Below are 27,853 nucleotides of genomic sequence, written 5' to 3' on the forward strand. Positions count from 1 at the left end.
CGAACCTAACCTCAATGAACTTTCTATAGACTAAACAATTTGCAAACGATACGAACAGGGCGGTGTTGCAGTTGCTAAGTGTAGTCGATCGGGACGTGTGTACAGTGTACACTGCACGTAAATTGGTCGGTCGGTTGATGTGTGTTGGGCGCTTAATTTATTGGCCGACCGACCGACAGACAGACAGACCGACCAACCGACAGACAGACAGACCAACCGACAGACAGACCAACCGACAGACAGACAGACAGACCGATCGACCAACCAATCAACATCTGTGTCGCTGCCTGTCTCCCGCTGCAACTGGTGACGTTTGAATTCAAACGTGTTTGAATCTTGTGGCTGCAGCACGCGCGACACAGAGCGACAGCCACGTGTCTTCTCAGCAAAGCAGTGGAGAGGACGCGACGGCAGCTGTGAATTACATAACATCCGATTTTAAGAAAACTATACGGTGAAAAAATTTGATTCTTCCGCATCTGATAGATTGATATCTTTAAACGATAAATGTCTGAATTTATTTTCGTTATTCACCATAGTTACTGTGCTGCACGAAATTGAGTACATGGCTGCACGAAATTTTTAAGAATTTGCAGAGGTAAAATCGCATTGCGTAGACTTTCCGTATAGTTCATTTAAGGCCATACATTATTGCGTATGAAATGTAACCAATATATCTAAATTGTATTTAAAGATGAGACCGGAATGATATATCTTTTTATTCTCGAGATATTGGTTGTTATATCCGCGGACGGGTCGCTCGCGGCGCGTCCGAATATTTCCTGCACTTCGGGAATCAAGTGGTCGTAAGCGTCGTCGTATCACATAAACGGTTCAAGATATCGAAACGACGATTTATATAAATGACAGCACGCAGCAAGGACTATTTACCGTATGATTAAAACTCGATACGTTTTTGTAAACGCGTGAGTAAAGCGAAAACAAGACTCCCTATAAATTACACCAAGAGGTTTTGTCCGAATTTTCACAGCCAAACAAAGGGAGAGAAACAGTTAAACAGGGTATCAAAGTGACCAGCGTGAGGCCTAGTTTTGCATGAAAATATTTAACTGCTTGAAAGTAATCAGAGTAATTAACGAAAACTTAATGAGTTGAGGGAAAACTGAAATGTTTCACGAAAAGCTGTTGCAAAGCTATGTAAATGAAATGTCAAAAATTTCATCTGTTCAAGGCCTAGCTGTTTTGCACATAAAAAGATACATTGGTGCGGTATTTAATTGTCAAAAAGGCTTCCTTCAAATCAAGTGCGCTAGGAAGGCACACTTGGAGTCAGTAAGATCATGTTTTCTGAATAAAACTTGAAAATAAAAAACGAAAGAAATCAGTCAAATATTTTATGAAATTATTTGTGTAAAAGAAATAAGTAGATCAGAAAAACGTTCTATGTGCCTTCGAATGATGCTCGAAATCGTGAACAGAAAATGAGGTGCACCAAACGTTTCGCTAATATTTTTCGTTACATACTTTTAGACAAATCATTACACAAAACGTTTGACTTTCTTTTCATAAATTTTGTATGTTTTACTTTTACAGACTGTTTAGATTAATTGAAACTCTTGGCCTTAACACTGACTGCTGATGAAACACATTCGCAACATCAAATATCTTGTAAAATTTCATGGTTCATTGTAATTTATTAGGAATTTAATGTGTCTGATATACTAGGCTAGGTGTGTATGCACTTAAAGTTCATGCAGTGTAAACGGTATACATAAACCGGGATTTTTTTTATTCTTTTTTTTTCAGGACCTTTTTGAAGCACATATTCACGTACTGTAACGCTACCTCTACACCACAACAAGCTATGATTACGTATTAATAATCCAAGATTTACGATAGTTAGTGATTTATCAGCTAGTAAATGCGGAAGAATGACTGATTACAAGTTTTTGATCATGTAAAAACATTCGTATTTAATTTATTGATAAGAGAGTCGAATGCTCCTCTGCTCATTCACGTGTATTCGAGGAATATGTCTGGTGATCTTTTTAGCTGATAATATTTATGAAAAAAATGGTTCAAATGTTCGGAGCACTATGGGACTTAACTTCTGAGGTCATCATCCCCCTAGAACAGAACTACTTAACCTAAGGACATCACACACATCCATGCCTCGGATTCGAACCTAACCTGCGACCGTAGCGGTCGCGCGGTTCCACACTGTAGCGCCTAGAACCGCTCGGCCACTCCGGCTGGCTGATATTTATGAAATTCTGCATTGAGATTCCTCCCTTTATGAATTTCATGCACAGCATTCCTTTTCGCTTTATTTTCTTAAGTAAACCTAATTCTGTAGCCTTACTCTCCAGCTACAGGACTCTACAGTTTAGGAGCGCCCTTTTATACCGAGCAAGGTGGCGCAGTGGTTAGACACTGGACTCGCATCCGGGAGGACGACGGTTCAATCCCGCGTCCGGCCATCCTGATTTAGGTTTTGCGTGATTTCCCTAAATCACTCCAGGCAAATGCCGGGATGGTTCCTTTCGAAGGGCACGGCCGACTTCCTTCCCCGTCCTTCCCTAATCCGATGAGACCGATGACCTCGCTGTCTGGTCTCCTTCCCGAAAACCAACCAACCAACCCTTTTATAGAAACAGCTGGTTGGTTCTAAGGAGCCATCTTGTAGCGCGACGTGGTCGCTCGCACGCAGGGCAATCGAGCTTCTCGCCCGATGCAGCTCCTTGTCGCTGGAGTGTCGCACATCCAGACGTCGGTGGCTGTCGTTCGCTTCTGTCGCTCACGTACATCACGGCCTTACTTAAGCAGCTGTGAGCCAATAATATTCGTATTTATCTAAGAATGTCCCACAAACATCTGCAGTGTTTAAATTTCTCCAGAAACTGTCCGCCTGGCACTTTGTCACACAAGGTGTATCAAAAAGAATCATCCTATTTTTAAAAAAATCATATCTATTATGTTATTTGAGATATTTGCGTGAACAACATACTGTCGTAAAGAGCAAACACTCTAGTTTTACATGGGACACCGCCACACTGGCATCTGGGAGTGCGGGTATTTTTAAATTAAAGGATTACCGAACGGTGGAACGGTCGCACTGGACCAAATGATTCAGCCTTACATTTTGGCCTCCCAAGGTCACAGGACAGGACTGTTTGTGATTACTTTTGCGAGGTTTTATAAAAGACTCTGTTTATGTGCCTCCGTTACCAACAACAATGAATGAACTGAGACAGCTGTGGAAGCTGTAACTCAAGACATGCTCGCTGTAGTGTGGGAACAATATGAATACCGCATTGACATATACCGTGCATCTGAAGGGGGCATATTGAAAACCCATGAAAAGGCATGAAAAAAAAAAAAACTTTGAGTTTCCCGTTCATGAAACAACGAAGTTCATTGTATATGTTTATTAGTTTCGGAAATATAGATGTGCCATCGGACGATTCTTTTTGATACACCCTGTATTAGAACAGCATTTAATCCCACGCAGAGTGACAAAAGACGTACTTTAGTGGGGCGATTGACAAGACAGCGCTGCACACAACATAATTTGTTGGGCGGAGTTAAGGGTGGGGGAGGGACGTCGCCTATCACGTGGTTCAACCCGTACGCCATCTCGATAAGCCACGTTTGTCGGTAGGTCGATGCGTGTGTAGGATCCTTGAGTTATAAGTGTTTATTTGCAATCATTACATACACTATGTACTGGGTTGGTGTAGAAGTTCATAACGTTTTCCATAACTTTAATAAACTCAAGTTATTCAAATAAAAGAAACTTTGGTCATCAAATATACATTCTCGATCACTATTTACAACAGTCTGCCAACGCTGAGGTAACTTTTAGATTCAACGACTTTAGAAATCACCTGCTTCTCAGGCGATAAACTCGTCGAGTGACGTTCCGAGCGAGATTTCATCCGAGAAGGAAGTTTAGCGTTTTTTGTCAGTCTAGCAGAATGCGGAAGGGTCTTTCCGTGTAGTAGCATCGCTTCAAGTAGCCTTTCTGGTCGTTGTTCTGCGACGTCTCAGTGACTGACCATAAATATCAGTAGTGATGATTACACCTCTGTGGATGCACAGAAGGCATGTTCGCGCAGTTGCTGCTGTGGTTGGACTCAACCATTCCTTTGTTTTCCTTTTGTTAGCATAAAGACACCATTTCTAGTCATGAATAACGATACAGGATAGAAATGATAGGCGTTGTTCAAGAATCAGTTGATGACGAGCTAGCAGGTGCACATATGGTCACCCGCTGTTTTTTTTATTTTTTATTTTTATTTTGGTTTACAGCATATCTGTAACCCCATTTTTGAACCGGCCAGATTGCGTGCCAATATCACACGACGGTGGAGTGATCACAGTTCGTCACATTTGCCAGTTCTGGGGTACACTGACGTGGGTCATTGTGATTTAATCAAAACCCGAAGGTCTGCCCGGACGCGGGGAGTCGCTGACGTCGGAACGATCCTCCTCGAGAGGAGAAAACCATGTTCTTGCCGTGCCCTGTCCAGTGCCACTATCCCCATACACACCGAGCGAGGTGGCGCACTGGTTAGCACACTGGACTCGCATTCGGGAGGACGACGGTTCCGTCCCGCGTCCGGCCATCCTGATTTACATTTTTCGTGATTTCCCTAAATCGGTTCAGGCAAATGCCGGGATGGTTCCTTTGACAGGGCACGACACTCCTTGCCCACCCTCCCCTAATCCAATGAGACCGATGACCTCGCTGTTTCGTCTCTTCCCCCAAATCAATTCGGTCCTATCCCCATACACGGCGCAAAAATGTTTCTGGCTGCCTCCGCCGGTGTCACCCCTCTGTGCATCTCAGACAGAAGAACCTGCCGGAAATGTTTCGATTTCTCCACTTCGCACTCTGTTCAATAGCGTCCGCATCTCCTCTCAGTAACTCCAAATGACAAAAAGACAACTCGAATAGCAACAGCGAACTACGAATAAAAAATGACGATCAATAAATAAACCCTTAGCAACCGGAATACCAACATGCAAAACAAAAGCGCTACGAACTTATGTACACTCGTGCTCATAAATTAAGGATAGTGCTGATACACGGTGAAACAACGCTCTGGTGGGCGGTTTGCGGGTTTAAATCGCCTCGGGGTGTGACCGTGCGGTGCATTTTACCTGCGGTCGTCGCACGGTGGCGCTGGCAGCAGTCCACATACGCAGAGGTGTGTTGGTGCATATCAAAGTACGGTGCAGCGAGTAAGTGTGCAGACGTTTTCAGACGTGCTAATGGTGACTGAGTGTTGGAAATGGCTCAAAGGTGTTGATGACGTTATGAGGAGTAGAATACTAGGGCGACTGGAGACTAGTCAAACACAGCAAGTTGTAGCACGGTCCCTCCGTGTGCCACAAAGTGTGATCTCAAGATTATGGCAACGATTTCAACAGATAGGAAACGTGTCCAGGCGCTACAGTACGGGACGTTCACGGTGTACAATACCACAAGAAAACAGATATCTCACCATCAATGCCTGCAGACGGCCACGGAGTACTGCAGGTAGTCTCGCTCGCGACCTTAACGCAGCCACTGGAACAGTTGTCTCCAGACACACAGTCTACAGACGACTGAACAGACACGGTTTATTCCCCGGAGACCTTCAAGGTACATTCCACTGACCCCTGGTCACAGGAGAGCCCGTAAAGCCTGGTGTCAAGAACACAGTACATGGTCATTGGAACAGTGGTCCCAGGTTATGTTCACGGACGAGTCCAGGTATAGTCTGAACAGTGATTCTCGCCGGGTTTTCATCTGGCGTGAACCAACCCCTTAATGTCCTTCAAAGAGGTCGTGGTTTGATGGTGTGAGGTGGGATCATGATTGGTGCACGTACACCCCTGCATGTCTTTGACAGAGGAACTGTAACTGGTCAGGTGTATCGGGACGTCATTTTGCAGCAGTATGTCCGCCTTTTCAGGGATGCAGTGTGTCCCACCTTCCTCCTGATGGATGATAACGCACGGCCCCACCGAGCTGCCATCGTGGAGCAGTACCTTGAAACAGAAGATATCATGCGAATGGAATCGCCTGCCCGTTCTCCAGACCTAAACCCCATCGAGCACGTCTGGGATTCTCTCAGTCTACGTATCGCTGCACATCTTCAAACCCCTAGGACACTTCATGAGCTCCGACAGGCACTGGTGCAAGAATGGGAGGCTATACCCCAGCAGCTGCTCGACCACCTGATTCAGAGTATGCGAACCAGTTGTGCGGCCTGTGTACGTGTGCACGGTGATCATATCCCATATTGATGCCGGGGTACATAAGCAGAAAACAGTGGCGTTTTGTAGCACATGTGTTTCGGGACGGTTTTATTAACTTTTCACCAATACCGTGGACTTACAGATCTGCGTCGTGTGTGTGTGTCCGCTATGTGACTATGATATTAGCGCCAGTTTTGTGTAGTGCCACGTTGTGTGGCACTACATTCTGCAATTATCCTTAATTTATGAGCATTATTGTAGCAACGTAATACATTTTGCAACGTAATACATATGTCATGTTAGTACGGCTCATCAACGAAGGTAGGTTATTTGTCCGACTCTTCACTATGGCCTATCAGACAATTTTAAATAAACATTTTAATATTTTTCTGACTTAATCTTTTTAGGATTTGTTAATTGTCTGGCCCTAATTTGCTGTCTCCGTGTCCATTCGGTAAGCCAGTACTGAGTAAATGTTTTGTGACACGGTTCTTGTACTTTACACACATTTATGGCCATGTTTTTAATGATTTATACCTGCGTCCGTAGCCGAGATCACGCCTCGCGGGTAAGCCGGTTCGAATCCCAACGGAGGACAAATTTTTACTGCCAGTATCTGGCCGGCAAGGGGAAGACAGGAGAGTTTTTTTTTTATTTTTTTTTATTTTTATTTATTTATTTATTTTTTTTTTTTTTTGCGCCAGTGTCCGGGATTAAATGGGAAAGGTCTCCGCGGTGTCTCGTCAAGCGAGGGCACGCGGCACTGTCGACGGTGATCCGGCTAAGGTCGGCGGCCCTCCCACACACCGTGTTTACCTCCGCACGTCTGCTGCTACACTCGTTCATTCGAGAGGTGCGGGCAGTGAGCCGGCGCGGGCTTTCTCCCTGTCCCGTCCCCCTCCCTTCAGCCGTAAAAACACAAACCCAACACCACACTGTATGGCCACTCGCCACACTCAGCCACACGACCAGAGCCGAATTGGCCACGTACCGAGTCAGCAAATGGTGCGGTCCCAGGTACTAGGGGATCCCGCGCTTGCCTGAAAAGACAGACCTATTAAGTTAAGTACGAATGGTGTTCTACCTACCGTCCAATGGAAAGATGGTGGTCTCCATATCTAGACACAAAAGGAAAAGTTTCAGCTCATTTCTAAAAAGTGAGCGCCGGCTCCACCAGACATCACGTTCTGTAAGTTGGCAGCACCGTAAAACTTACAGGGGAATTCGGTAACGTCGTCCGAGCTAGTCCTAATAACCGATCCAATTAGCATAGAATTCTACTGTATCAATAAAAACGTAATTAATGGATACCATATTTATTTTTGTTGATATTATTACTAGAATCGTTCGTTACTTCTACAGTGTATTAACTTTTCTTACTGCACTTTTGATACGAGTCGACTAGAGCGAAGGTTGGTTTCTTGTTGGTGCACTATTGTTTTATAGAGTGTGGTGGTTATGCGGTTCCTGCGTTCCTTTTCTGTCGTCGTTTCTTTGCTGGTAGCTATGAAGCAGTAAGGTACAATACTGCTGTTTAGCAACAGCAGAAAATATTAAGAGAATGAAATATAAATTTATCTCGTAATTAGAAAAATTGGCGATAGGAAAACGAATAGCACTGAGGAATGAGGTCAGCTTATTTGTTTTATGAATCGTTAAATGCCTACGTCCAAGCAATGCGGCAATGCTACGTCAATCAATCAATCAATCAATCAAACAATCTCGCAGAAATATGAGACGAACCGATAAGTCTATGTCAAATTGTAAAAATGGTTCTAAGTAGAAAATATCGTAAGACAATACTCGTGACTAAAAGAGTCTTAATAGGCACCTGTCCACGGACGGACCGAGAAGAGAGGACAGATATTTTCCATCGTGAATTAAGGGGGTTAGGACGTGAAACGGGCCGACTTGGAGCAGGAGAGGCACCACAGGACATTTTATTTTCTACTGTCTATACTTTTACAAATAAATTCATAAAACTTACAGGTGTCTGAAACTCTAGAATCTATTTAATTTATGAAAAAATGAATGAGCTGTTACGTTTTAAACTTTATGTTTAGAAAAAAATCAAATTTTGTAGTTAATTATCTCAATTTTTACCACAGTTTCTAATAGATTTGGAAAATTCTAGAGTTTCATACACCTGTTAGTATGGTTTGTATGCTGTGCAAAATTCATCAAAGAATGTCTCTTACTTATGAAGAAAAATGTACCTTTAGCAACAAATGCAGCCAGCAGTAAGTGAAGAAAATGATGAAATTTCATATCTAAAAAAAAATTATTTTGTTATGTTTTTGCACTTCCACTGCTATGAGTGTGAATTCTGAATCCTTCCTGGTGATGCTGACAAAGGTATAGAGAGTGGAAATTAAAATGTCCTGTGGTGGGTGCCTCTCCCGCTCCAAGTCGGCCCGTTTGACGTCCTACCCCCCACCTCTTTAAGCGAACTCGGCGCCAGGTGCGACGCTGCACGTGAGCTGAATGCCCCGCTCCTGCCAGCTAACCCTGTGTTTTGGTCCGTGCTCACAGGGGTGCTGGTGCTGGTGCTGGGCGACATCTTATTAGGTCGGCTGTAACACCTGTCGTGTTTACACGTCTGCTCTTACACACTGCCCAACACACCACTTGCGACATCGTGACAGTATGCGATACCTACTCAAATTTGATACACGGCGAGAGCCTGTCTCAGCTGAAGGCGACACGGGCTTCATAAAAAATTTTGTCTAATGTCTGAACTCGAGCCAAAATCTTATAGGCGTTAGGTTTTAGTGTTTGCAGAGTTGTTCATGGTTCACCCTTTTGTATTCCACTGGTCAACCAGCCACACTTCTCTGGTGTAGTATTTGACATCTGTGTTTAATTTGTGTGTGTGTGTGTGTGTGTGTGTGTGTGTGTGTGTGTGTGTGTGAGAGAGAGAGAGAGAGAGAGAGAGAGAGAGAGAGAGAGAGAGGGAGAGGGAGAGGGAGAGGGAGGGAGGGAAGGGCGCTCGTTTATTGCTGCTGGTTTTTTTATTTATCTCACTACCTTACTTTTTCCCCCCATAAGAGGTTTCCTTAACGCTGCTGAAGACGCGGCTGTGGCGTGCCCGGAGCGACGTGTGACGGCAGGCGTTGCGCCGTGTTGCAGGCCCGACGCCGAGTCCGGCAGGGGCAGCGTCGCGACGTCGGCGGCGGGGGGCGGCGGCGGGAGCGGCGGGGGCGTGGCGCCGCTGGGGCTGTCGCTGGGCACCCGCTGCGCCGCCCCCATCTCGCGGCTGCGCGTCGAGAAGATCGAGGGCGGCCTGCTGGTGGCCGGCGTCGTCGTCGCCGCCAACTGCCAGGTGGGCCGCGCGGCCGGCGCACCCTGGTCCATACAGTCCGCAGTCCACCAGTGTAGTCTCCAGTCGCTAGCCCACACTCCCACATCTGTAGCTCCTACTCCGTGCACTGATTTGCATGGGTCGCGCGTCCTAAATCTGTTGTATCCTCTTCTGAGACAACCTGCGCCACAAATGTAAGTCGTTCCCGATATACCGGATACTGCCACCAGGGTGGAGTTGGCGCCTGAATTGGTGCGACACACGTTCTATGCGGAACAGATCTGGGAATCACGCTGGCCGCGGGAGTATATCAGCATCACAGAGAGAGTTCGTATACACACGTGTCACATCTGATCGAGCACTGTCGCCTTAAAAGTGGCGCCACGATACTGTCACACGTGTTTGTGCCTGCCAAACCGTACCTCGGCCAGTTAGGGGGTCGGATCTGTCCCCCACTGAGAACGTTTGGCGCATCATGGTCAGTGCCCTCCAAATATGTCGAAGGTTTGACGATGTGACGCGCCAGTTGGACAGAAATTGGCACGATGTGCCTCAGGAGGATTTTCTGTAACTCTGCTAATCAATGCCGAGCCGAATAATTGCTCGCATAGGGGCAGAGGTCGACTGACGCGTTATTGACTTGTTCAGTTTGTGAAACTCTCTCTCCAATAAATCATAACTTTTTTTTTAATTGTAATAATTTGTTTGTCTGCACATGTACAACACATCTACTGATTTCACTCACATTCGAATGATTCCTTGTCGTGCGTCTCTTATTCCTCAATGTATACCACGAAAAAAATAATGTGTGTTGTTATTTGTGCACTTTGCAAGAAACCAGGAGAGAAAGGACTAAACAAAAAGACTGTTTATTGTCTTTTTGATATTGATTCATGTATTTGCAAGTATATATTTTCTCAAACAAATAAATGTGTGTTTTGAAATGTTTGGATGATACGTTTGCTATTCTTCCATTTGTCAGGAGTGCGAAGAGTTTAACACACGACTTTTGTCAAAAATTCCGTTACCACTTTCATTTCTTCTTTGGTCATTAATAAATTTACCATTGCTTGTTTCTACTATATATATATATATATATATATATATATATATATATATATATATATATATATATACGTTCACATTCAGGTGGCAAACAGCTCAGCCGACAGCTCTCACAACAGACGTTATTTTGGCACTGACGTGTAAAAGAAAAAACGAACGCCCGAAACAGACAAGAGGCAGCACGGGAGTATATGACCAGGGTTGCTACAGCAGACCCACATCTTTCGAGTAGTTGACTGAGACAGTAAAGTGTAGTGTGTTCGCCGGCCAGCGGCTCCACATCGCTCTCTTTGAACAGTATAAACAAGAGAACTGCCGCGCGGCATCCAAGTCTGGCTGCAGAAGAAAACGCCACCCGGGAGTACAACCTGCCGATTCGCTATTGTCTGCCATTAACGTGGCATAGTAGCGCGTATCGTAAAGATTCCCCTCCTCAGCAATCTTAACTGCGGACTGCCCAGTGGCACCCCAGCGTGACATCTTTAGCCACCTGATAACTGAAATAAGACAGGCATGACCGTAACCACTATCCGGCAGGTAGTCGCCACGAAGAGGATGGCTGGAAAGACAGTCGAAACGCCGCTGATGCAGTTCTTATACCAATGACGCGACCGAATATCCAAACTGGTTTTATTGAAATTGACAGTGGCCGTGGATCTTATGATGGAACATGATTGCGGAGCCGCTGCCTGCCTTCATGTTCGACGTCCTCTCTGACGCCGAGGGCGCCTGCTCGCCGGACAGCCGTCTCGTCACAACCCCAGATCCGCGCTGCAGAGCTCTGAGAGAATCGTAGTGGACTGGCCACCAAGTTCACCCGACCTGAATCCGATGTGACGCACCCGGGGCACCAGCTCTGCTCCAACAAACCACCGATTCGTAACCAGCGGGCGGGGTACCCTGCTGCTATTTCTCCTGGTAGTACGCCATCCGGAATCGCAGAGTGCCAGAGGGGTTACGGGTCTACAAGCGCCTACGCCGTCACTGTCTGTACAGGTGACTTTTTAAAATTATCGGTAAAGGTGGTCGGGTGCCACCGAAGATATTGCCGAACTGCGGTGGCAGTCGGGTGGCGGGAGGGGGGAGGGGGCCAGGTGTTCAGAGGGACCCTTTGCCATTTTATTCGTGCACGTGTCAATGTTACATCCCCTTCATGATCACAGCACAGGAGCACACAAATCAGGAGCGCTGAAAAAGGCTAAGTACCCTCTGTTGTTTCGGATCACGTTCAGATTTCGAGAAATGGTTTCGACCGGCCGCTAGTAGTTGCAGCCTGTACGAGAGAACAAAAAGTGCAGTCGCGCTGCAGCCCCACAGTGCCCGTAGAGGAGGTTTGAAATGACCGAGGCTGTCACCGGAGTCACAGGTCGTCGAGAAAAGCTTCCTGTTCTTCATCACAGTGCGAACTGCCGTTTTCGACCCGAAACGTTTGGGGATCAACGCCCCAGGCAAACTCATTGTTTCGTGGACGCCCTGCGGCCTTTTCGTGATGGTTCTGGGCGGCAGTGTGTCCGGCATGTTTTCCTCGGCCACCCATTGAGACAACCGGCTGATTTCGACGCTGGGTGTCGCAGTTCTGACCTCCATCGCAGAGCCGTCGAAAGGAGGAGTGAAATGTGGCTAAGAGGGGATGTGACGACCTCGCCGTCGTGTGGCACGTCCGCGGTGGCGTTGGGCGGAAGTGTGCTGGAATATGGTGCCAATGTGACGTCACTAACTGCTCACCTCAACTTCCGAGCTGTGGCGTTTTTTTCGCACCTGTCGACACCTCGACCCCGAGGGTTACACCGCAAGGCGCTCTGCTTCAGCTGCTTCTGCAGCATCACACAAGGAGACAACACTGTAGGAACCTCTGAGAAAAATATCAGACTTAAGCGTCGTAATGGGTGGCAATTACGCGGGGGTTTAAAACGTGATCATTTAATTCTGTTGCTTAGTGTACATCTAAAAAATATTCACGATTGTCAGCGTGGTTCTGCTGACTATAAAAACCAACCGAGACCAAATAAGTAATATGCTGTTCCTACCACAAGGGATGTTCGGAAAGTTAAGTTCCGATCGGCCGCGAAATGGAAACCACTGTGAGAATCAAAAATGTTCTATTTGCAGCAGTTAGCTACACCTTCTACAAACTAATCTGCATAGTTGCCACTCCGACTTAAACATTCGCAATAGCGTAGTACCAACTATTCAGTATTCTCGTCATAGAAGGCAGCCGCCATTGCTTGCCGTCAATTCTCTACACTGGTCTACAGCTCGCTGTCCGTGCCAAAGTGTCGTCTTTATAGTCAGTGTTTCACGTGAGCAGTGATGGAAACTCAGAGAGCGCCAATTACGGGGTGTATTGTGGGTGATCAAACATTTCCCGTCGAAAACGCTGCAGGAGCTTCTTCATTGCCCCTGCAGAATGCGGCTGGGAATTGTTTTGAAAGTGGATACGCTTGTCAGTTATGTTATGTGGGCTGCATAGCTTCGGGGTAAATTTCTCAGCGGGGCCTCGTACTTGGCGGAAGACACTATTTTCTAGGCGTATTTACGCGTTCACACTTTAGAAGAGTGACGCGATCTACGGGCGCACTAGAGACACTGCCCAACACGTCCGATTTTCACAGTGGTTTCCATTTTTCGAACGATCGGAACTTCTTTTCCGAATAGCCCTCGTATATTCAAGTGTGTGCATAAACTGTTTTCATCATGCTCTATATTTGCAATAATCATCCTTCATGTTATTGTCCGTGGAAATTGTTTATACAGGGTATCCAAAAGAAACATCCTATTTTTAAAAAAACTCATAACTATTATGTTATTTGAGATATGTGCGTGAACAACGTACTGTTGGAGATAAGCGAACTCCCGGGTTTCACATAGTTCCCGCTAGGTAGCAGCAGTGTGCGCCCACTTCAGTTCTAGTAAAAATGGCGTCGAGACAACAGAAAGCGATTTGTGTTCTACGTTTTGCGCAGTGTGGGTCACTAATAACTGTTCAGCGTGACTTTCTTACTAGATATGTTGTGGATCCTCCTGCAGCACACAGCATTAGACGATGGCACGGACAATTCCCAGAAACAGGTTGTATGTGTAAAGGCAAATCGCCGGGCCGTCCCCGAGTGTCTTACACAGACGTCGAACGCATCCGCCACAGTTTCGCAAGGAATCCGCAGAAATCTGTTCGCCGTGCAGCTCCACAGCTCAACATGCCCCCGATGTCCGTCTGGCGTGTGTTGCGTCGGCGTTTACACGTGAAACCATACAAAATTCAGTTACTGCAAGCTCTTCGTGCAGGTGAGAAGCAACAACTTGTAGAGTTCTGTAATCTCGTTCTCGGCAAGATGGGGGATGATAGTTTTCTTCCACACTTAATGTTCAGTGACGAGGCAGTATTCGATTTCAACGGAAAGGTGAACCGTCATAATGTGAGAATATGTGGTACGGCAAAATCACATGGAGTTGTTGAACATGAGAGGGACTTTCCGAAATTTAATGTCTTTTCTGGAGTTTCATGGGAAACGCTGTATAGTCCATTTTTCTTTGCCGAAAACACTGTTTCGGGAAGCACATATCTCGATATGCTTGAGAACTGATTCGAAAGACTTCATTTACCAACAGTATGGGACACCGCTACGCTGGCATCTGGAAGTGCGTGAATTTTTTAAATCAAAGAATTACTGAACGATGGCTCAGTCGCATTAGACGAAATGATCCTCCCTACGCCCGCATCTCGTGGTCGTGCGGTAGCGTTCTCGCTTCCCACGCCCGGGTTCCCGGGTTCGATTCCCGGCGGGGTCAGGGATTTTCTCTGCCTCGTGATGGCTGGGTGTTGTGTGCTGTCCTTAGGTTAGTTAGGTTTAAGTAGTTCTAAGTTCTAGGGGACTTATGACCACAGCAGTTGAGTCCCATAGTGCTCAGAGCCATTTGAACCATTTTTTTGATCCTCCCTACATTACTGGCGTCTCTGTTTATGTGCCTCCGTTACCAACAACAATGAATGAACTGAGACATCGCATAACAGCTGCAGTGTGGTAACAATTTGAATACCGCATTGACGTATGCCGTGCATCTCAAGGGGGGCATGTTGAACACCTATGAAAAAGTATGAAAATAACTTTTTTAGATTCCCGTTTATCGAAAAAACAAAATTCATTGTATATGTTTATTAGTTTCAGAAATATGGACACCCCAAATCGGATGATTCATTTTTGATACACCGTGTATTATGTATGTGGTTAATATTTTCGAGATATTTTATGAATCTATATGTGCTATGTTCATTATTCATTAGAAGAATTTATCCGCCTATATGTAGCAAAATTTTATGTTACTAGGAACTGAATTCACGAAGATCAATTCGTGTACACGTACGGCGCGGAAGGAAACTAGCAGTAAGTATGCTTACAAACGACTGCCACGTTGATTTTATACTCTATAACGCATGAAATGTTGTTAGGAATTGAACTTTTCATTCATTATATCAGAAGAGTGAATCCACAGGTGGCAGCTGAACACAAAACCAACTGGGAAGGCGGGTGCCGGGAAGGCCTGCGGTGCAGTTGCACTGACCGCTGTGCCCAGATGGCTTTAGTGGCCATAACATCAGCCTAGTAAGCACGTAGCCCGGGTTCGAATCCCGACCCAGCACAAGTTTTCAACTTTCCCCATTGATTTCAATTAATGCCTTAATCCCCCGTACAGGCCAGATATTTCACCCTCTCATTTCCACATCTCTGCCGATCTGAAGACAGACATCGGTTTCAAGCGAGGAAGTGCAAGAGCGGATGCGGTTGTGGAACCGTCAGCGGCCGACCGCGTTCTACCGAACAGGAATTGTTCCTCTAACATAAGTGTGTGAACGCGTGTGTTGATTACTTTTGAACGGAACCATTCCGTGGTCTCGCTGTGGCGGGAGTTCGGTTTCCATTTGACTGCCCCGCATACTTGCCATTGCTGTCAGTTGTTACTTGCGACGAATGCCAGTGTAATATGTACGGTGATGAAGCGCAGATCACGTTTTAACGTTGCGGGACTGTGAATCCATAACCGCTGTGACAAATGTCAGCTAAAAATGCTAGTTGCGGAAGAGTAGCACTTACAGGAAACACTGACAGCGGAACGTCAGAGGTAAGGCTTGCTGCCGCCTGCAGAGTAACTGCGGCTGGCTGCCGTGCGGGGGAACCAGGTTCGAGTCCCGGCACTGCCAGGGATTTTTCTCTGCCGAGAGGACAGGTGCGCGGGCTGTGAGGCCAACTGAGGAGCTGCTGGAGAGATTTGTAGAGATTCCGAGGCTAAGAAAGCCGGCAGAACGCTGTGCTGACCACACGCCCCCCCCCCCCCACCCCGTGCCGCCTCCTGTGACGTCACTGGAAGAGGATAACACGGCGGTCGGTCGGGACCACGGCTGGCGCGTCGGAGCCAGAACGCGAGACTTTTTAGTTTGCAGAGTCAAAACAGAGGGCGCACGGGCGGACTTGCTCAGTGGCACCTGATTGCCGATGACCGCGTCGAACGAAGCACTAAAGCCACTTTTGCACGATCAACTTTCCTGTCTCAGTCGACTACTCGAGACAAGAGAGAGTCTCGTGCAGCGCTCTTGGCGTTTTATACCTCTGTTTCGAGCTGTGATTTTTGTTCACATGTCAGCAATAAAATTGCTTCTGTTATGAGAGCTGTTTACTGGGCAATTTGGCATCCGAACGGTGACACTGAGGTGTGAACTATTATTTTTACGAAAAAAATTAAGTTTAGTAACAAGATGTAGCAAGAAGCAATGATAACAGAGTTTATTAATAACTCAAGCAGAATTGATAGTGGTAGTTCTCCTCAATAGTTGTGTGGTAAGTTCTCTGCCGTATGAGAAGAAAAGTGTAATCCAAACATTTCAGACATATATACTTACTTGCTTCAGAAAATATGTACTAGCAAATGTCGAACAATGTCTCGAACGCAGCAAATAGGTCAGTTTTGTTTCACCCTTTGTCTCTTGTTATCTTGCTAAGTGTCAAATAAGATCGAAAATTATTTTTCTCGTGAAATAATACTGAGGATATTTTCACTGTCGAAATAATTTGCATTAGACCACCCTTATCTATATGCGTTCTTTTTTATGCGTAGTGTAAGGCTTTTTCGCTGTAATGCATAAATACTATCTTTGGTTTGAGGTATTTCGTATCCCTTGTAAGAAAACAGTAGTAGGAAAAAATACTGGGACGTTGCGTGACATTGCAGTGCGTCACGAAAACAAAGCAAACAACGTTTAAAAGATTAAGAAGACACGAAAGCACAAAATCCTTTTCTATAACAGAAGTAAGCCAAGAGAAGTGAGCTCGGCCAGAACGACTTTGACCATAGATATTAGACGCTGCCATAGTCCCATGGAGGTAAAAATGAAGGGCGGTGACGCTGTAGACTTAACGCTATACGTTGTTTTGAAGCCAGAGTGGGCGTGGCCAGCCGCCATCTTAAGTAGCCCAAAACATTGATAGACTGCTGTTTACGATTGCATCGTGTTCATTATTCCTGTCGTGTGTACACAACTGCTGTTTTAAATACTAAAAATTTCAGTGCTTACGTGAATAACGTAGTGTCAGGACGGTAATTTCGAACGTTTCTCGAGTGCGCATTTGCTCTGGTCATATGACACATTTGGCTTTTTTAATGTAACTTGTTTTTCTTTGATATATTTCGGATAATCAAAAAGAGAAAGCTGTGACGCGGAAAGGATTCTTTCGTATTCCACTTAATTCCACTTCTACTGTGTTTGTATCGATAGAAAATGAAGCAGAACTCCAAAACCAATGCTTGTTTCCTAACTGGTACTGCTTCTTGTGCGTCACATTTCCAGCTTTCAGTTCGGATGCACATTTTTAACCACGTTTGCGAAAAACTTACCTATTCGTTCTTTGTTAGCCCATAAATGTGTGCCATGAGGAAAGAAGCAAGGTATGCTATCGTATCTTGCATGTGTCAACGAAGTGAAAGATTATTGAAATGTTAACGAAACAGAACTGCATGAGGATTGATAGGAAATCTAACATCAACAAAACCACTACAATAAATGTGGACTGAACTTTAGACTAAGCTCGGATTGATTAGTACACCCGCAACCGTCGCAAGCTGGCATTTTTGATGAAACAGATACGCCTCACACAATCAAAGTACCAGACGTCAGAGTGACGTCACGGGGAAGTAACAGCTCGGTGAACCATGGCAGTATAAATGCGCTGAAGCTAATCTTTTTGGGGTACATGAGATGGCGGACTTCGGCTTCAAGTTTGTGACATAATGATAACGCCCTTTTTTTCTTACCTCCATGCATTCTCCCTTGTTTCTGCGCATACTCAGAAATTTACTACTCCACACTGACACACTGTATAGATCATTGAGGCCACACACACACACACACACACACACACACTCGCGGTGTGGTTGATTGCTGATTTACACGCAGGCAAAAGGAGCGCGCACTTCGAGTATGCGTTTTGACCAGAAAAATCACTCGTGTAAAACGGGCGTAATACCACCACTATAACACATACGGTCACGAGACTATTGCTCATCTCGATTATAGCAGCGCTCCAACTGGACAGAAAGCTAAACTTGTGAATACCATATCGGATGACTAAGAATAGTATCGTTTATATTGATTTGTAACACAGGAAGCGAGTGAAGCGCCATAAATACTGGAACTAACTAAAAATGACACCACATTTATCTTTCTATATCCCGGGAGGCATGTGACAGTACATTACAGGACAGTTTATTTACAATTGTCTCGTAACATACAGATATTTAATGAACTTCGTTTACTTTTTAAAGCAAAACCTGGCTAGTGAAGATCAGAAACGTGATCCTTTGCAGAAACACGACGCGTATCTACTGAACAACAGGAAGCTTTCTTCGCTACGCTTCCAGTCATATCAGTCAATGTGCAACGTAGGAAACGTGTGTGGAATGCAATACCTCGAGTATTTAATGAGCGAAATAAGCCATCAGAACTGCAGCTGAAGGTAAAACCACATAGATGCGATAATAAAACGTCAAAAGCAATAAAACTGTTTCCCAACACAGAAGACACCAATTCCACAATTCTTTACATATCTGAACTACAAATGGGAAAAGTCTTCAAGACATTCACATTTAGAGCACAAGTAAATATATTTACAAAAATATTTGTGGTCCAGACAGTCGAGTCAAGAGTAAGAACGTGCGAATCGTCAGGCTCCGAACAGTAGTGTTACGTGTGAAGCGAAGTGCCTATCACAGTAATGGGACACAATAACAGAAACGTACGCTTCTCGTGCATGGAATGTGCGTTTATATTCTCTTGCTTTCAACGAAGCTGCAGCTATACACACACATTCGAAAGTATTTATTCATGAATAAATTGTAACCTACGTCATTGAATCAGTGAGATTCGACTGTTATTACATTTATTTCACGATCAGTCATGCTCCTGATAATTTTTAATGCTTAGAACTAAAATATATAGCTAATTCGTTAATTAAGTAAAAAAGTAATTAAGGGGATACGGAATCACCTATCCCCGCAATGTTAATATATGCCTACTATAGGGAACATTTTCTCACAAACTACTGGAGACAGAGAGGTAAAAATTTTACTGTATGTGCATTCATATGTTACAACAATACTGAAACAACAGTTTATTGTCAAAGTATTTTCTTACAGAGATATTGTACATTTATTTTTAAGTAAATTTTTTCCATCGCTTTTTACTAGACTATCACCCCTAAGTCTTTTGTAAATCAAGTAATTAAAAAATCGTTGTTTCAGTATGTAATAGGGACCTATGTCACTACGTCATAAAAATTTCAGACTTCTAGGTTGACCAGTACCTGAGATAATGTTCCTAGATGAAGTAAAAAGTAAACTTACGGGAAACGGAGAAAGAAGATTAAAACATTCCTGATCCGTAGCTAATACCCCCTTCACAGTCTTCATAATCATCTTCAAGTCTTCTTTTGGCACCCCTCTGCACCTGTCTTGCTTTTTTCACTAATGTCTTGATTATATTATCAGCATGCCTTAGTCTGTGCTGATCTAAAAAGAACATAGCACGTACCGTACGGGAACCAACACACATACCCAACTTTTGAAGGACCTGGCATTTAGTTATATTTCCAAGATTGAAGGTTGCCACAGCATCATACACACCAAAATGTAGTGTATTAATTCCGACAAACACTGTTTTTGGGAGACGATGCCATATCACACTATTCAAGCACTCGTTGGGGTTCTGCGTTTTTCCGTGAAGACATTTCATCAGAAGACTTCTGTCAGCCAGATCTCTGAAAATGGGCTTTATTTCTGCCATGATGGCTGATGGTAGACTGTGGTGGTGAATGTATTTCTCTCCTGTTGTTAGTCCCCTATTGTATTTACACCAGCTGTTTTCACCTTTGGGGCACAAACCATGTTGTGGATGCTCATCCGTGGATGCGTTGTGGAAATATAAAGCCCATATAGCTCTCCTCATTTCGTCAAGATTGCCTGTATTTTGCCTGATTGCAAGGCCATAGCAGTTCTGAATGTGGTCTATTATGGAATCAGTCAATCTTCCTCTGCCATCCAAGGTTTTCCCATCATCTAGTTTTTTCCCTTTCATAACTGATTTTAACCTTCTCAGCCTGGCACCCATTCTCTTCTGCACATGTCCTATACATTCAAGTTTGCTTATATTTACACTGTTCCCATATGGTTTGCTTTCCAAAACTTCTTTGAATGCTTTAGAGTCACCATCTCCCAGATATTTGACATAGCGAACATTATACCACTGTGAAGAGCGATGAAAAATTTTCTTCACCCCAGCAACCTCCATGCCACCACTACTACCATAATAATTAGCAATACAGTCATCACTGTGTTCATTTTTCAGCCTGCCTGTGCACCTACAGTATTTAGACATTATTGCAACATCAATAACCTTGCCAGTATCAACACTAGTTGCTGTTACAACACCATTGTTGGAGGTGTGGCCCCTTTTCTGCCACGTGCCATCAAACGCCACTGTGAGGTCACGACTGCCGTCATTTTCTTCCACTGCTTCTTCCACAGCAACCTGCATTGACTTCTGTGCTACATCTTCAACTGCAGATCCTAGTACATAATGTAAGCTTCAAACTTTGAAGGTGCACTTGGAAGATTTAGAACACCACATAGCATATCACCAGCTGCTTTGCCCTTACCAATTGCTCGCAATCCATAAACTAACCTAATATTTACACTATAAAGTTCAGTTTTCTTGTATCCATTATTTACAGTTACTGAAACCGAACTTGGAAACTTACAGCTGTATTTACAAACACTGCATATTAAATTAAACTGGGCAGCCAGGCCAACATGGGATTCTACTTTCAGAGAAACGTTTCCATGACATTTTTTGCAGCACAAACTGTTTTCAAGAGCTTCACACAATATATTCGTATCAATGAGTTCAAAAACTTCATTCCCTCTATCAAGTAAATTATATTTCTCTTCCAAATCACTTAGTTTTTTATGAGAAGCACTGTTTTCATTTGGTGTAAGTTCGTTCGGCAAATCAGTAATAAGTGGAATCACATTTTCCAACAGTGATGATGATGAACTGCTTTGCTTTGCTAATGAATCATTATTTCTTTTCTTTTGCCAGTTCACACGCTTTTTAAATACTTTTGCTTTAGCTCTAGGCATTTTCACTGCGAAAAATGAAGCACTAAATACGAAATAACTCAACAACAACTACTTTCTTATATCACACTGTTTACAAAACAGTCCCGCCACAAAGTCAAAGAGTAACTTGAGGAAACCAGAGAGAAACATTTTCGGGCAACTAGTGTATAAATAGTCGCTGGAAACCGGGATATTTGAATTCATGTCACTTTAAAGGTACTGCCAAAAAGTTCATGGTCAGCCACGAGAGACGTGTATAACTAAAGCGCAATACCCGATCTCACAAATATATAAAAATAAAATAGTTATAATTGTAGTAGAGCTATGTATGATACGTCATTTTAAAGAGGAAACATGGCAGAATATAATACGCCAATAAAAAAAAATTCGATTTTTTAACCCAAAATCCGATTCCGTATCCATTAATCTTACGGTTGGGTTTCTCGCCGCTAGGGGCGCTAGTGTCATTTCAACAATCAGATGGTAACAATCTTCGCAGCGGCGAGTGCTGCGATTCTATATGAGGTGCGTCCACAGGATGCCTTTCTTTGTGTTCATCTTTGGTGGGCACATACATTTCCAACAGTGCGCATTTGTGCATGCATAATTTCCTGGAAATGGAGACCGTGCGTTAAGCGCATTACTTCACGCTTTAGGTGGAGGTTTGTTTCATTGTCTAGTGTGTTGAAGTTACACTGTGAAGCGATTTATGTGCAATGATGTCTATTGACTACAAAGGAAGCACGCTTAAATTTATACATGTTTAGAGATATAAAAAAAAGCCGTGTAAAATACAGCTTCTAACGATTATTTCAATAAAAAATTGATTTTTTTACGTCTTGAGCGAGAAGTATTACATAAAATGTGTCCGATCATATTACTGTATAGAATAAGATACCGTTAGTTTCGAAGTATAAAAACTTCGAAGAGTAAGCCAGAGATTTATGTAAATTGTGTATGAAAACTGTGGACGAATATTCGTGCTGTGGTGACTTGCAGCCTGGCATGAGAAGAAAACAAGTGATTGGATGTGTGTAGCTCAGAAGTGAAAGACACTGATAATTTCTAGTGGATTTTGGCGTGTATGAAACTCCCAAATTTATCGGGTCCGAGGGTGTTAATCTAGATGTAAGCAGCAAATTTGTATCGTGGGCATCCACAGTCGTGGAATTGTTTGTGCTGTTGCTTTTGTGCCAATGGTACAAAGAATGTTGGGTCGTCTATTGCTTGCCGTTTGGAATAAATTATAAATCTGTATCCCTGAAGATATGGTTAGAACATCGCCAAACCAGTTAGATCAGAAAGAAAGATTTACCATACGGCTCAAACGGTCTTATTCATCATACTACATGTTATGTTTCATGATTAAAGTTTTGTAAATAACTTTATGAAATAAGATACACAGTAGAAACTGAAAGTTAATGAACCACTGAAAGTTAATGAACCTTCACATAACCACTGAAAGTTAATGAACCTTCACATAACCACTGAAAGCCTCCCTTAAGTATTTCACGTATTTGGGAATGATCGCTGAAATACTTTGTTTTGAAATGCGAAGTAAATAGTTCACAGAGTAGTATTATCTCGCCAGTTGCTGTAGTAGAAGTCACGAACGATAGCGGTTGTTCTGCGCACCTACGTCACGCATAGTTCGACAGGCAATGAGCATTCAGTGTTCTGAGCGCTCTGCTATGAATTCCGTAGACAATGCGAGCACTGAACGTGATCGTAGCGAGTTGTTTAATGAATTTCGATTCCATTTGCTGCGAGTTGTCATCTGTGACGGTGGTGGTAAGTGATAAATTATGCATAAGTAAGCTAGATACATGGTTTGCGGGATAGCCTATACGCTTTTTCCATGCAGAAAGCACACGCATGCACATACAGCACAATTGTCGCTCGGAATCATCAACAATGCGCCAGGTTAGCCGAGAGAGGTAATGCGCTGCTTCCTGGACTCTGGTAGGCGCGCCGGCCCCGGATCGAATACGCCCGCCGGATTAAAGGCGAGGGCCGGTGTGCCGGCCGGCCTGGATGTGATTTTTAGGCGGTTTCCCACATCCCTCTAGGTCAATACCGGGCTGGTCCCCACGTCCCGCCTCAGTTACACGACTCACAGGCATTTGAAACACATCCGCACTTTTCCACGATTTACACTAGACGCAGACGGATGGGGTACTCTGATTCCGTCCCAGGGGGGTAACAGGGTGGCGGCAGGATGGGCATCCGGCCACCCCTTCACATTAACATGCCAAATCAGAATTAACCACTCCAACCCCGCGCACAGTGCGGGACAAAGGCGCAAGCGACAGATAGAATCATCAACAATGCAATCCACTTGTGTGCCTCGACATGCACGAATCGCCACCGTGCGTGGATCGGACTGTAACTATATGTTATCTCCAGCCTCATCACAGGACTTCCCCGAGAAGAAAATCTAAAATCTCGCCGCGACCTCCTGAAAGACGCAAAGAAAACATTGCCGTCACTTTGTACTTCTAGTAACTGTGTTATTTGTATAGTTCTTTAGAGACAGGTCACTTTTGCGTTTTCTTTTCCTGTCCCCTTCTCGCTACAGTAAACACAGCAGAAAGTGCCAAGCAAAGAAGGGGATCCGCAGCAGACTGCTCCCGCAATGACGCAAAGTGTGGACACGAGAACGCCTGTTCGCGCACGAAAGGGTGCGCATACGATAGTTTGTAGAGTACGTAGGGGGCTAGACGTGGGTATTTTTAATATTGTGGAAGAGGAATGGCGACTTGTAAGTAGCCATTAGAGGTTATAACGATATGTTTACGTAATGTGTATACATAAACATACAGTTATAAATGTCCCCGTTCGTAGTCGCTAATTATAACAATATGTTTACTTTTGTGCTGTAACATCTAGCTATAATCAGCGGTGGAAATATATTTGCGAACGCCGACCGTGTGCGGCTGTTTCTTGTTGGATCGTCTGATCAGTCGGAAGTTGCATTGCAGAGGAGAGTACATGCCTATTCAAAATATAATTATTTTTGGATAGCTCAACATGAATTTCCTAAGGGAAATCATGCATTTACTAGTAGAATATGGCGCGGAGAAACTTCCGTCCGATTTCGACGAAAGAATTCGTGAACTCCAGAATGAGATTTTCACTCTGCAGCGGAGTGTGCGCTGATATGAAACTTCCTGGCAGATTAAAACTGTGTGCCCGACCGAGACTCGAACTCGGGACCTTTGCCTTTTGCGGGCAAGTGCTCTACCAACTGAGCTACCGAAGCACGACTCACGCCCGGTACTCACAGCTTTACTTCTGCCAGTACCTCTTCTCCTACCTTCCAAACTTTACAGAAGCTCTCCTGCGAAACTTGCAGAACTAGCACTCCTGAAAGAAAGGATATTGCGGAGACATGGCTTAGCCATCCCCCAGGCTGTGGCTAAGCCATGTCTCCGCAATATCCTTTCTTTCAGGAGTGCTAGTTCTGCAAGTTTCGCAGGAGAGCTTCTGTAAAGTTTGGAAGGTAGGAGAAGAGGCACTGGCAGAAGTAAAGCTGTGAGTACCGGGCGTGAGTCGTGCTTCGGTAGCTCAGTTGGTAGAGCACTTGCCCGCAAAAGGCAAAGGTCCCGAGTTCGAGTCTCGGTCGGGCACACAGTTTTAATCTGCCAGGAAGTTTCAATTCGTGAACTCTCTATTTGGCAGAAACATAAAGAAAATTAAATAACTTCATGAAGGAGTGAGACATAGATTCTATATTAAATAAATAGTCCATACACCAGTTCCATTAACTCTGAATTTATGGCAATTAATAGATGAACTTACACTGCAATGAAGGATTTAACATGGATGCCGTTTTGACTGGCACTTCTCTTCTCGTAATGAAAATAACTCCTTTGACGTTTTCACATACACGTCGCACAATAAATCTACTGCTATGCAGTATTGCACTTTTACTTAACACTAAAAGAATATTATTTTTAACGATAATAGTACGGCGGCAAGACATGCGCGTCCGACACAAGTTACAAGAGATAATAGAAGAAAAAATGAGTAACTGAGTAACTGTTAATCGAGAATATCATGTAAATAAAAAAAAAGTGTAAAAGTGTTCTTCTTCTGTCCGTTTTTCGCGCCGCAGTTTTCAAAGTCAGTAGCTCACTGCATCTCTGACGGCGCTTCGACAATAAACAAGTTACGTCACAGGTCGTTCACCTTTTACATTCTCGCAACATTATTTGCTAACTGTAGCTGTTGCCGAGCGACTGCTCGATTAGTGAATGATTTAAAATGATAAGCAATCACATAATGTTACAAGGAGCGACCACGTTAAAAACCTGTGCATTACTGAGTTTTAAATCGCTTTCTTGAAAGAAAAAGATGTGAATTCGGTAAATTTTTTCCTTTCAGAGATAGAAAGGGGCGAAGGGGGGGGGGGGGGCCGCTTGGCGCCTAGAAAAGAGGCACCTCTTGGACAAACTTTTGGACTGACCCTGAGCAGGCACATACCTCGAGATTAGGTTAGATTAGTACTTGTTCCATAGATAATGATACGACACTTTGTAATGATGTGGAACGTGTCAGGTTAATAAAAGGTGTCTATACAAGATGTTACATTACACGAAATATTACGACACCAAATTTTTTTTTTTTTTCTGATGCGCCGAACGGCAGAGAGTGTGTGGTGAGGCAGCGGTGTTGTGGCGTGTCGCAGGTGGCGCTGCCGGCGTTCGGGGCGCTGTTCGCGCTGGCGGGCTGCGTGCTGACGGCGGCGGCGTACCGCGGGCCGGCGGCGGGCGAGCTGCCCGCCGAGTACGAGGCGCGCGTCTCGCTGACGGGCAGCTCGCGGGCGCTGGGGCCGGCCTGCCTGGCGGTCGGCGTCGCCATGCTGCTCGCGGGCGCCGCGCTCTGCCTGCTGGCCCGCCGCGCCAGGCACCGCCAGCGCCGCGTCGCCTTCCACTGCCCGCTGCACGGAGACTTCTACCCGCTGTCGCCCGTCGCCGGTCAGTAGCCCACTCTGCCTCCTTCCCGTCCCATTCTGCTTAACCCTCTCCTCGTCCAAACTCGCGTTAAACCCGTCAGCACACGGACCGTGCTGTCGAACGTTAACGTCGAGCGTGCCGAGTTCGACGTGCTGCTGAACGCTCAGCAAGGATGCGACTTGTGCGTGCGGTAGGTGGGCTCCGACGTAGTATACCCGATCGCGACGCACTCCAGTGACAGTCGAAGGATGTTTAAAGGTCGTAAATCACACTGTTTACTCAACGGGCGCGCGTAAAATTCCCACGTTAGCTCTATCAAAACGCACATTTCCTCCATCGTCCACGAAAAGAAAAGTACCGTGTCCAATCAATAAGGACGCGAGGACCCGAGCTTATAAAAGTTCCATTACAAACAGTGCGGTACAAATTTGGAATACTTCTACGCACAAGATAAACATTATTTCGTCATTCCCACATTTCAGTAAAATCTCAAGGTCAGTCTTACTCGATGACTGTTCCTACCCAATAGCAGAATCTTTGCAACATGTGAATTACCAAGCGTAAAAGGAAAAGGAGCAAAATATCTTTAAACAAGTAGCGCAAGCTGTCCTGTTGATTAAGCCAATCGAACGAAGTCACCCCTCAAAAAAAAAAAAAAAAAAAAGGCGAGCTTATATTTACATAACATCAAAAATTATAGTATATACTTATATTAAACTAATAATAAAGTATCGGAACCTAATAAAAACGCTAATGTTAGGAAAAATGTTTGGAAGTGTCAAGACGCGATCCACCGCCCTAATAGACTTTTTTTTTTTTTTTGCATTTTGTTCGTTATTGATCGTTGTGTTTGGTCGTTGCGGACGTCGCAAGACATCCTGTTAAAGTTCGGTGGTTGATCCTTCCACTCAGTTTTTTTTATTACAGAGGCCAACCGGCTCTCTGACCGATCACGCTGAGCTACCGTGCCGGCAGACATTAGAGAACAGGACAGTGACGCTACTCATTACGCTAAACCAACAACGCAGAACTGGTGATTAAACATAGTATATTACCCCTTGCTAAAAATCTTATCGTATGTATGTTACTAATTGAAATTTAACTTTTTTTTTATTATTTTTAACTATGACAACTTGACAAAGAACAATGCGTTTTGGGTGGATCTTCAGTGTGCCTTCAAATAGCCTACTCTCATAATACGCAAGTTACAATAATTCTTTTGCCACGAATATGATCTTTCTCATTATTTTATTGGAATGAATCACACAGTTAACAACGGGTTTTCCAGTGATTCTCAATTTGCTGGTGCTCAGAGACGGCATATATACATATACGCTTGAAATGAATGCCAATATGGCGCCTTACAACTCTGTTGTGCCATCTCATTGGTCAACGCTCAGACGCACGCCCAGAATATCTGACATGCCAGATATTGCTCTGCACGTTCGGAAAGACTCCCGAAAGTGCTATTACAAGCTATGACGTCAGAAACTCGCCACGCTCAACGCTCAGATGCACGTTCCGTGTGCCGACGGCTTAAGGCGCGTTTACATTGAGCTCAGAACATGTTTTTGTTCGGAACATTCTGTGCAACTTGTTCGCTCAACATGTTGGCAACATTGTTCGTTGTCCGCATTCCCGTTTACACTAGCGACCAACA

At 44.5% G+C, this 27,853-nt stretch overlaps 1 protein-coding gene and 2 non-coding genes across 3 annotated transcripts in view; 2 read left to right on the forward strand and 1 right to left on the reverse strand.

Moving 5' to 3' along the window:
• The window catches only part of LOC126215312 (uncharacterized), an 80,154-nt gene that overhangs the window by 23,558 nt on the left and 28,743 nt on the right, over window positions 1–27,853 (forward strand). The window contains exons 2-3 of the mRNA XM_049941993.1: window positions 9,403–9,532; window positions 25,926–26,214. Of these exons, the coding sequence (XP_049797950.1) occupies window positions 9,403–9,532; window positions 25,926–26,214 (419 nt within the window). The remainder of the gene's footprint in view (window positions 1–9,402; window positions 9,533–25,925; window positions 26,215–27,853) is intronic.
• Window positions 24,424–24,498, reverse strand: Trnal-caa (transfer RNA leucine (anticodon CAA)). Its single transcript has one exon. It is a non-coding gene; the product is annotated as a tRNA-Leu (tRNA).
• Trnal-caa (transfer RNA leucine (anticodon CAA)) lies at window positions 24,791–24,865 on the forward strand. The gene has a single exon. It is a non-coding gene; the product is annotated as a tRNA-Leu (tRNA).

This window comes from Schistocerca nitens, chromosome 12, assembly GCF_023898315.1.
Source record: "Schistocerca nitens isolate TAMUIC-IGC-003100 chromosome 12, iqSchNite1.1, whole genome shotgun sequence".
NCBI lineage: Eukaryota > Metazoa > Arthropoda > Insecta > Orthoptera > Acrididae > Schistocerca > Schistocerca nitens.